This window comes from Bombus flavifrons, chromosome 3 (assembly GCF_040668555.2).
Source record: "Bombus flavifrons isolate JBK064 chromosome 3, iyBomFlav1_principal, whole genome shotgun sequence".
Taxonomy (NCBI): domain Eukaryota; kingdom Metazoa; phylum Arthropoda; class Insecta; order Hymenoptera; family Apidae; genus Bombus; species Bombus flavifrons.
This window is the reverse complement of record NC_138444.1, coordinates 18,864,088-18,875,388: the sequence shown is the minus strand read 5'-3', so window position 1 is coordinate 18,875,388 and position 11,301 is coordinate 18,864,088. Positions and strand designations below refer to the sequence as shown.

General features: G+C 28.3%; 3 protein-coding genes and 1 long non-coding RNA gene across 7 annotated transcripts; 2 read left to right on the top strand and 2 right to left on the bottom strand.

The window, feature by feature from the left end:
• Positions 1-37: 37 nt before the first annotated feature.
• Positions 38-3,876, top strand: LOC138190175 (transcription termination factor 1). Of its 2 annotated transcripts, none has more exons than XM_069132779.1 (7): positions 38-1,194; positions 1,262-1,453; positions 1,509-1,702; positions 1,765-1,928; positions 2,029-2,281; positions 2,399-2,550; positions 2,632-3,876. In XM_069132779.1, exons 1-7 carry the CDS (start codon positions 232-234, stop codon positions 2,766-2,768), a joined length of 2,055 nt encoding a protein of 684 aa, XP_068988880.1. In that variant the 5' UTR covers positions 38-231; the 3' UTR covers positions 2,769-3,876. The 2 variants fall into 2 exon arrangements, 1 of the variants encoding a protein (XP_068988880.1); XR_011176214.1 differs by having other exon boundaries at positions 45-1,194; positions 2,029-2,172; positions 2,632-2,771.
• Positions 2,905-4,700, bottom strand: Uch-L5 (ubiquitin carboxy-terminal hydrolase L5). Its single transcript, XM_069132808.1, has 6 exons — positions 4,569-4,700; positions 4,314-4,377; positions 3,941-4,046; positions 3,683-3,870; positions 3,368-3,565; positions 2,905-3,302 (listed from the first exon to the last, which is right to left on the bottom strand). The coding sequence occupies exons 1-6, from the start codon at positions 4,642-4,644 to the stop codon at positions 2,999-3,001; spliced, it is 936 nt and encodes a 311-aa protein (XP_068988909.1). The 5' UTR covers positions 4,645-4,700; the 3' UTR covers positions 2,905-2,998.
• Positions 4,615-8,280, bottom strand: Atg13 (Autophagy-related 13). Of its 3 annotated transcripts, XM_069132797.1 has the most exons (6): positions 7,456-8,093; positions 6,818-7,166; positions 6,517-6,700; positions 6,122-6,455; positions 5,887-6,050; positions 4,615-4,740 (listed from the first exon to the last, which is right to left on the bottom strand). In XM_069132797.1, the coding sequence occupies exons 1-6, from the start codon at positions 7,606-7,608 to the stop codon at positions 4,707-4,709; spliced, it is 1,218 nt and encodes a 405-aa protein (XP_068988898.1). In that variant the 5' UTR covers positions 7,609-8,093; the 3' UTR covers positions 4,615-4,706. The 3 variants fall into 3 exon arrangements, with proteins under 3 accessions (XP_068988898.1, XP_068988897.1, XP_068988896.1); XM_069132796.1 differs by lacking the exon at positions 4,615-4,740 and having other exon boundaries at positions 5,271-6,050; positions 6,131-6,455; positions 7,456-8,280; XM_069132795.1 differs by lacking the exon at positions 4,615-4,740 and having other exon boundaries at positions 5,271-6,050; positions 7,456-8,276.
• Positions 8,281-8,900: 620 nt separating this feature from the next.
• On the top strand, positions 8,901-10,997 carry LOC138190187 (uncharacterized). Its single transcript, XR_011176215.1, has 2 exons — positions 8,901-9,620; positions 10,829-10,997. It is a non-coding gene; the product is annotated as an uncharacterized LOC138190187 (long non-coding RNA).
• Positions 10,998-11,301: the final 304 nt, after the last annotated feature.

Here is an 11,301-nt window from a genome sequence, read left to right as displayed (position 1 = left end):
TATATATTAAGACATTAATTGATTAAAAACAAAAATGATTTTTTTTAATAATATTGTAGAATAATTATTTTAGTTTTAATAATTAAAACAAACAGTAGTTTTCATAAATGACTATGAACATTTTTCAGATATGAAAATAATTTAAAGTGTTTGAAAAAAGGATAAATACAAACGAATAATATATATTAGATAATGAATTATTACATGGTAGTAAATCTTCTGAAATAACAGATGGAATTACAAAAGAAAAAGATATTAACACAAAATGGAGCTACTAATAAGGGAGTTAATAAAAAATCATCGGTTAACAATGGAAATGTAAGTTCTGAAACTAATCATGCAGATTTAGATTTAAAAAAAGATTGCAGCAATGATGAAATAACAAATAAAAGTCAACAATCGATAATTAGTGTAAGAAAAATAGAAGATTTATGTAAGACCCCCCAAAAAAGTAATACATTGGGAGGTTTAGAAAGCATAGAGAACATTCAAATAAAAAATATAAATAGTCCGAAAAATTTCACTCCTAATAGTTTGGGTATAAATTTAATGAAATGGCATTCACAAACAGAAACACCATCAAAACATAAAAGAAAGAGGCAATATCTCTGTAATGAGCATACACCTGAAAGAAAAATAAAAAGGGAAATTTGTAGCGACAATGATTACGATCAATTGTCTGATGCAGTCAAATTAGAATTATGTGATAATGAATTAAATAATCTGGAAGCTATTGATATGTTGCATGATCTCAATTCTGTGATGGATTTTGAAGAAAGTAAAATAGATATAGACATTTTTTGTTCAACGATTAATGAGACCATGCAAGACGATCAGATTGTAGAAACATCCAGAGATCCAGAAGTTGATCCCCTTTATATCACTGACAATGAAGAAACTAGTACACCTCATAAAAATATAGAAAACCAAGAAACAAGAGTAGAAAATAAGATTAAAATGACAGGAAAACATAAATCTAATAAAGAAGATACCGACAATGATTATGATGACTTAAAATATATTTTAGGAGAACTAGATATTGAAATGCCATTAGAAGAAGAAGAAGAAGAAGAAAAGGAAGAAAGAGAAGAAGAAGAAGAAGAAAAAGAAGAAAGAGAAGAAGAAGAAGAAGAACTAGAAGAAGAAGTAGAAGAAAAAGAAGAGAAAAATGAATTATCTGAAGATGCAATAAAGGTAAATATCTGCATCAATCGTACTTCATATATATTAATTATTTTATATTAACTTATTATTCTTTTAGAAATTATATAAGCTAAAAGTACAATTAATGCATAAAGTACCGATACAGCATAAAATTGAACATACTGCAGGCTCAAAAACATTAACGAGAAGAGAGAAAGAGCTGTTCTTAAAACATGGGCCACTAAAAAGTGGCATATTTACACCTAGCGAAGATAAAATTATCAAAGATAATTGGAAAGCATTTTGTAAAGTATGTCTAATTAATGTTATATATTTCTCTTTTATTGATAATCTTTCATATGCAGGCTCATGACTGGAATCCTAAATGTGTGAAACCCTTCATTCATATGAAACGTGGTAATAGATTTTATATAAAAAGCATGGAACAGAGACAAAAATTTACTCAATTTTTAGCAAATAATTTACCATGGAGAACACTGTATAGTGTTTTTCATAGATTCAAACACTTATATGGAAATCATGAGAAAATCTTTCAAAGGTACCATCCATATCAAAAGCTCAATGCATTCGTGTAATATTAATTACTAATGTATCTTATAGATATACATCAGTTGAAGATAAGAAAATTTTATCTTACATGAAGAATAAACAAAATGAGGAAAAAGTACACAGATTTTCAGAATTAAGTAAAATGTTGGGACGTTCAAGACATTCAGTTTGGTCACGTTATCAACTGCTTAAAAAGATGCAGCAAGACGAAGACAGTAAATTTCTTTCTAAATATTACAATTTTTATAATATATATAATAATAATTATAGTAATAAAACTAATGATAAAACTAATTCAATCGCGCTCTATTGTAGCATCGCCTGAAATCAAATGGACATTATCTTTAATTGGTAAATTTATAAAAACTCTCATGAGCATAACATTATGTGAGACGGTGGAGGATTTAAAAGATGCTATTATCCCAAAACCGGTTTGGCGCAAATTAGAAGAAAAGCTAGGTATACACCATAATACATTGAAGAAATTCTGGATATTTCAATTGCACATGCAATTATTTTGTCCAGAACCTATTTATTTAAATGATATAAAAATAAAATTAATTGAATAGTAAGTTAATAACCCTTCATAATACAGAAACTTCGTTATATCTCCTAACATAAGTAATTATTTTTTAATATAAAATATAGTAAATCTGCTATATGTATACTAAAAATTATATTGCAGCATTTATGGAAAAGGGATTTCGAATAGTCGAGAAATAGTCTGGTCAAATGTAGCGAAATATTTTGATGGAGTTACTAATATCTTTTTGTGTAAAATATTTTTTTATCTTGTGCAAGAAGCTGCTCTAAAAATAAATACAAAAAACTTTACTGGTAAGTTTTTATATTAATAAAATTATGAATATTAAATGCTTTGTTTTATAATAATAATAATTTTCACTTCGTATTTTTTAGACATCGTGGAGTATTTATATAATGAAAAGATACAAGATATAAAAAATGAATCAACTGATAAATTTCTTCCTAGACTCTTTTATAATGGAAAAGTTAAAATTATAGATGAAGACTTGAACGACGATATCAGTATATAATAAAATAGGAAAAAATAAATTGAGCATCTTGAATATTTTCTCATATAATTCATATTTGAATTACATCGTCATACATATAAGTTTCTACTAACTTTTTTAGTTTAGAAAAGTTCGAAAAATAATATATTTACATCTATTTTTAAAAACACATTGCTATAATTTATTCAATAATATTTATGCAGTATACATACATTCCAATATTTTTCTTATACAGTTTAGAAAACCAAGATTTAGACTTTATTCTTCTTTGATTCCTTCTCCAACGCCTTCTCCTTTGCCCTTTGATATAGAGGCACTAACTTGCCCTCTTTAGCAAGCATTTTGAGAAGCTCCATTATCAATGGCAAATAATTATGCTTCCTTCTAATATTCTCAATCTGATATCTTTTAGATTTTCGAATTTCTTTCTCAATCAATGTTTGTAAACGTTCCAATTCTGCTGGATCACAGACATTTGCTATTTGTCGTTCATAAACTACTTTTCTATCTGTTACTATTGCCATTAAATTAAAATGTATTTCTCCTTCGTTATATCTGTAAACATAAATTGTACAATTACTACATGAAACAAATGAATACATTAACCAGGTGATATTTACTTATTTATTCGTTTCTGTATTATTGGTTTAGCTGATTGAACCCATTGATCCCCAAGTGGACAAGGACCTAAATCCATAGGTCCATCTTTTAATCCATCTAACTCATATAACCGACCGTCAATAGGAACATAACTCACAAAATGAAATACGTCATCATCTTTAGACGCTTGTTTTGAATCATATTCAAATATTGTTTGTCTACAATAAATAATGTTTATTTTATGTCACATATATATACATATCATATATATATTTTTAAATTTAAGATATGCAAAACACACACACACACACCACACATTGTTATATGAAAAATACCTTGAGAAAGAATTATGTACTTCTCTTATCACATCAGAATTACTAAGAGCAAGACCCCTCATGTTAGCATCAAAACTCTGACAAAAATTTTTAAATTCTTCCAAATTTGGTCCTAATGATACATCGGAATGTTTGCAATTCAGTAATACACTTAAGATTGCTTGCGTTGCACAAGCATTATTAATTACCTAAAATTTTCAATATTTTTATCCTCTAATTTACTATTGAGTAATATTTAATAATAATTATAAAAAATACCTGTTTTGCAAAAAAAATTTTATCCAACCTATTATCTAAAACAATACTTCCAGAGGGTTCATCATCTTGCACCCATTTGAACAAAAATATCAAGCCATGTATAGGCCTAGTAAATAACAAAATTATTATTAACATATCATAAAAAATAGGAGATTAATTAATTTCAATTCATTTATTTTCTTCAAAAGTTTACATGCATGTGGTTATAAGCTTATAATTTTAGATTTAAAATTAAGTTTTTACTATATTGTTATTGTTTATTATCAATGCGAAAGGATATTAGATTACATTATAATTTAAGATATTCGTTTACACTACGAAATAAAAATAAATCAATATTAAATAGGTTATGTTATATGAACAAAATACTCACTTCAAATTATCAAATTGCTCATCATCCAAACTCCATAATTCTTCCACTTGGGCACCTTGAACACCTTTAATAAAGAGAAATTATATTAAATGCCTTGGAAATGTATAATCTTACAAGAAATAACAATGCAAAATGCAAGTGTTCAAAGCAACCGTCAACAGACACAGATACCTCCTAGCATAATCATATATAAATTATTTTCAACAAAATTAAAGTAACTAGAAGCAAATCTAAATAAAACCAATCAAACTTTACCAAATTCTTTTATTAATTCCGTAAAAACTCCAGGATCGCTTTCAATAAGACACCAATTGCCCGCTGAGTCCGCCATGTTTCATTTCTTTGTCACGCTCCAAAATGTGATACACACTACTCACTACTTATTCTTAATACTCATCTACCGCTTTTACAATTGGAACATGCATACCTATAAACCGATTTACATTGTAATATCACAATGTAACGAAAATTGTTTCCTTAACCAATAATTTAACTTAGCATTATGGAAATTAATATTCATACACATTTGAAGAAAAGTAAAAATAAACATTGAAACAATATAATTAAAGTTCAAAGTCTATTGTATAATGGATCACTATAACTTGAAAAAATGAATTAAATAGTTAAGAAATATCAATTTGAACTTGACAGAATTGAACAGTTCAAGAGCAGAAATAATATCATACATTGTTATGAAATAGAACAGATGAAAACAACTTCCCAGCATTAAAATATTAAAAAGTATTTACATAAAAATATGTAATTTCATGCTTTCAATTTTTTTTAAAGCTTCTATTACACTAAAGATGGTATCTTGTAATTAAGATTGGTTAATTAAATGATCATAATTGGGGGTTGCATATAGTATCTTAAACATAAAAGTTTTACTCAAATTGCAAGCACAGCCTGATTTATTAAGTGATTGGAATAATAAAACATGAAAAAGTTATATAATCCTTTCTTAATCATCAATCAATATTATAACACTAAAATACAATTTACACTATGTACAAGCAATAAATTAAAGTTTCAAAATATATTAACTAATTATCATTTACGCTGCTTATCAATTCGCATTATTAATAAGTCGCTCAACAAATAAAATACCCTTAATTTACAATAAATTTAAGAATATAGTTTATGCGATAAAAGTAAATTAAAATAATTTTGAATAAAAATGTTTTGATCATTGGTGGAGTGATAAAAGGAACTAATAAAAAAAAGAAATTGTAGAAAAAAATTGTACATCAATAAATCACACATACCAAATGTACATACATTGGTAATACAGATGAACTATTTTTATTTTTATACGTTATAGATAAATCTTGTATTAAATCCAATTTTTTCATAAGTGATCACAAGCAGTGATAGCATTTGGCTAAAAATTTTATTGAAATGCTCTTGCTGAAATATTGTGATACGTGTAATGAGAATCGCATAAATCTATGACGAGACACTATATGCTGGTTGTATATATTAACATTTCTCGTTGAAGCACCTAACATTGCATTGATTTCGATATTAGTTATTATTTTCTGTTTGACATAATGACGACAGAATATCCTCATACCGCCGCATATTTGTTTCAAATGTTTCCAACTGTTTCGTAAGATCTCCTACTTGTTCTGCAAGTGTTCTTTCCTCCATAAAAGCTTGAAGCTGGGGTGCACTTTGACACTCACGATAAAATGCTCCTAAATCGCTATTGGTGTTTGTTATTGCGAAGGGAGTCTTCTGTAATTGCAACATTTAAAGAGTTTAATCAAACATTTCTAGTATCTTAAAAATATAGGAACGTTAATTACCAAATCTACCATAATAAAATCATCGTTGGCACTGGTCATTGAACAACTACTCCTTCTCGATCCATTTTGAGAGTTACACTTTGACGTTGTGTTATCATTTGTAAGTCTTTCATTGTTTCCATTGCTGCTATCCGTAGCAATGATTGTTGTTGCAGTCTTTGTACTTGTGGTCTCAGCCACTGAGACTGGAGGAGGTGAGGTTTGTCTAGGAGTTAGCAAAGAGCTAAAAGGTACATCTGGTATAACAAAATCATCTTCGTTAACAGTGACAGGCTTATTGACTACAAATGCTCCAACCTTGATAGTATCACTAAGCGATTTCGACGTTTCTTCGCTAAAATATGAATAAAAAAAGTTTCAATTAATCCAATAGAAATTACATTCACTTCACTTACCTTTGTTGATACCTAGCATGACGAGGACTCAAATCAGAATGGAAATGATCACTTTTTAACATTATTGAATCACGGCCAGTATGAGTAGGAGATATAGTCATTTTTGTCCTATATGATACTGATAAATGAATTGTCCCCACTGGTGTACACAACTGACCTACCCTAACATGTTTGTAATTATCACCTGCAAAAAATTGCAATATGTTTAAAATATTATCAATATTATAAGTAAACTTATAAATATTGAATTTATTTAAAAAGACAAAATTAGATTTTAATATAAAATTGATGTATTCTGTACCTAGTGTATGTAGCTGGGGTTCCCCCATATAAATCCTATAACAAATAACATAGGAATCCGGGCCTTGCCTCCTACTTAATTTATAAGCTGGAGTGATTCTTGATACAGATAATAACGATTTGAGTAAAATACCCATTCTATTATATACTGTATATGTTACTCTTACAGTAGGATCACTATGCTCTGGCAATACACCCAAACTCCATGTTTCTAAAACCATTGTATCACCTTCGACAGTTCTTAATGAGATTTCAATGCAAAGAGGTATGGTTGAATTTACTATTTCTCCACATAATACTCTTTTAGCTTCGGCCAAAACTTCTGGTAGATCATGAATAGCAAGGTTGAACTGTATAATAAAAGGATATATAAGTAGGAAACTATAAACATCTCGATTAACGTATTGGAATTAATATAAATATTAACTGCATGTTTTCAATTATGTATTATACATCAATAATAATTTATATAATATTTATATAAAAACCAATAAAATGCTGCTTTAACATATTGAATAAATAAAATATAATTTCATTTAAGAAATTCAAGAAAAGAATAAAAAGATATTAAAAGATAAATATGTGCATTATCTATAACATATATATGCAATCAAAATTATTATAAATAGAAGAGCTTACCCAATCTGTTCCAGATGAATTTGGCTTGCACTTTGTGCTAACCTTTTCACCTGACCTCGACTGCACAATGATTTGTGCAGCCTTTAATGCCAAAAATTTGGTGAACTTGTCCAAGTCTTTTTTGTCTTGCGTACTCAATTTTAACGTGGACATTTTAACGCTGTTATTTTTTTATGAAGTTCCTTTCAAAGAAACACAAATGTCCAATCAAAAACATCGAATTCCACTAAACTGAATAGAATTTTGAACATGCCAAAGCATCTCTTCTTGTCTGTGAAACTACATGGTAAAATCGTTTTTGACACTCGCACGTGTAAACCATCGCACTCGGATTGGCAAACGATTTCTCCTCTTTCTATGATTCGCTAATGCACATAGTCCAGCCGAAAAACGATAATTTAACAACAGCATAAACATCATATCGTTGCATTGTGTTGCGTACAGCTGCGTGGCAGGTGATACAAGTTAGATCGATTCTGTTAACTAGAATCTAGATTATTGTTGATCAATTATGGAGACAAATTCGAAAGTTTTACTCAAATCGACTGATCAACCTGAATATCGCTTTTCTCGAATAATACGTGCAACTATCGAGTATATAGTTCTTATTTCGCTATTTTTATGACACACTGTGGATCGATTTTATTTCGTGTCGCAATTACCTTAAGATAGGAAGCGTTCACATGAATAACATACGACCCTGAATTTGCTGAGTCAGATGTAAATTGAACTTTTTAAATATAATTTACATTTACAAGAAAGATAGAAACACAATAAACGCTTCCTTGTTAAAAGTTCAAAGTAAATTTCGAATCACAGTGCACGCCGCGTTCAGGAAATGACTGCTATTTCATTTTACACCTTACATCTGGTAAATAAATCTGTCATTATTAAAGCATAGAATTTCGTAAATTAAAATAAAAAATTAAAAAGTTATTTCTTACTTTTTTGATCGCAAATTAATTTTTTTTTTTTTATTATATAATGTTAACGTTCTATCAGCTGATTGGTTAATCGAATAATGTACAACAGCTGATCAAACCGAAACATCGTTTTCAAAGTATGATTCACACTACTCGTATCGCCTTCTTCTGTTTTATCTCTTCTAGGGAAGTTTTTCTATTTCCCTATATTTTTTACAGATTTTGATTGCTGCAAAAGGATTTAGTTATAATCGACTTTGTTCAAATACATTATCTTATTTCGTCCTTTCATCAAATAAATTATAAATTCAAGTAAATCAGATGAATTATAATCTAATTGTTGCATTTAGCGATATATAAACATAAAGGACAGAGTAACGTTTAAAATTAATTAAATTATATTTTTATAACATTAAATGAACTCTTCTCTATAAATTTATCGTTAATATTAAATATAGTTCTGAACTAACATTTGCGATTAGATTAATAATTTATACATAACATTTAATATATTTTATTCCTCGTAATTTTTAAAAGCGTAAAAGATAGAAACAAACTTAATAAACAAAATTGCCTCGAATATAAATTTATATATATATTTTTGTCATGGAAAACAAAAATTACAAATATAGTTCTTATTACAAAATCTATCACTAACATTATAAAACAGTAATATGTTATAATATGTAATAATGAAAAGCGCTCGAACAATATAAATACGTATACGTATAAAAAGACAATTTTTACATTGCAAGCATAATCAAAAGGTGCTAGGATGCAATCCTTTTCCTACGTGATTAGGACAAGTTAATAATATTTAGTTTTCTTAACAATAAATCATAGTTTCAAAATTGAAATTAAGATTATTATCGTATCTCTTTTAATTTTTGTTCTGAAGATAAAAAAGAAATTATCACTTGTTCGTGATCGATTTTGAGGTATACTCTTCTATCGATGTATGATTTGAGGTCTATTTTATAACCATAAAATTGACCTTCTATCTGCGATGTTCATATTTAGTGCTTATGTTGCAAATGCACGGTAGTTTTCGTAAAAACTTCACGTACGGCAATTGAAGTGAAATTTTGTGAATGTAGATACGTATAATTATAGTATATATGTGTTCATGTACTGAATTATCCTTGTATACATATAGTTACAAGAAAATCTGAAAGAAGATAAAAGGAAGAAGTGAGACAAAGAACATGAGTACATATACATTGTATGATTGCACATAAGGATGTGAGTGATCTGATGAGATAATTAAGACTGGTATAGCAACAAAAGTAGTTTATTGAATATTATGTACGAATCCTGAATGATGTAATGACACCACGTGACTCGCAACGTGGATGTTGAACATTGGCATTTCACCTTATATTCTTTTTTGTGAGGATTTGTTATACACCTTCTGTCTCTTACTACGCTACAAAATATCTCATCTATAGATCAGAAATGTGTATGAAAAATAACAGATATATGATATAATTTTAAAACTTTTTTTTTAATTGCAAATATCAAAAAATAAAGATGCAAGATATCTCGTTCATAGCATACGATATTGCGTCTTGAAATATCTCGTTTATGAAAGCTTTCGGTATAAATTTCAGTACACGAAATATCTCATCCGCAAATGTGAACAGGTTAAGTCATTTCTGCGACTTTGTTATAATACAAAAATGTTTCTAATCATGATATAAAAAAGAAATAATGAATTGTTTCTTGTAATAATATTTTCAATGTTTAATATAAGAAAGCCGTTACTTTTATGGTGGACTGTACAGTCACACCACACAGCATGCCAACTGCAATGGAAATTTCCACTGAAGCAGTCGATTGCCACCACCTTGTAGACGCTTTGTAGCCGCGCCTAAAAACCAGATTACGTCCGCTAGGAGACTAAACCGAAGGCCATCCTTATATTTTTAATCGATTAATTTCAATTGGCTAGATTTGCGGTTTTCTGAGGCATCTAGTAATTTAACTACATTCTTTTCAATATAAAATTTAATTACAAATGTCAACGACCGTTTTCCTTGGAGTAAATTTGAATTTTTAATATTATAAGAATTTTTTTATAATATTTTACTTTTATAATATATTACTTGAATACTTATGTTACTATGAATTACGTACTGTTTGCATAGCTCTACACATGTCTCTTTAGTTAGGATTTAATCCTGAAGAATTTGAAATCCTCTCTATAGACTATATATACACTATATGCACTACAGATTTTAAATGTAATTATAGTACAAAGTTTCTTTTTTATTCAATGACATAAAAAGCCAGTACTGATCTAAGAAATAAAATTAGAAGAAAATTTAACAAACAATTTTGGGCTAGAAAAATAATATACATCGTAATTAAAGTAACGTTCCATAAAATCGTTTATATGTAATCATTGTTTATCCGTATCCCTTTCTTAATAAAATTTGTGTACATTACAGTTAAGGTTTCCTGCGCTGTGATTCGGAGGTGTGCCATTATCAGCGTGCGATGTTTCCATTCGTGGAATTTTTGGCGGCAACGGGTAAATATATAAATAAAAAGTAGAATTTTAGATCAACCCGAATGTATATAAAGAACTGAATAAAATAATACTGTTAAGCATATATATATATATGGATTAATTAATTGGTATCATTCAATCATAAATTGGCTGTGATTGCAATGGTAGTGACATAAACACAGTTGCGGTGATAAGTTGACTTTATTCATAGAATAAGAGCTATACACTTTGATCGAAAATAAACTCCATCAAGCTGAATATGCAAAAACTACTTTATATTCTATAGGAACATTAATTTTATTGTTAACTCTAATATAATTTATATGTGATAGAGTTACGATCAAAGATACTAAAGATGTGCTGCGTTTAAAGTAAAATTATTCCACATCAAAATGTAGAGCCTTTTATGCG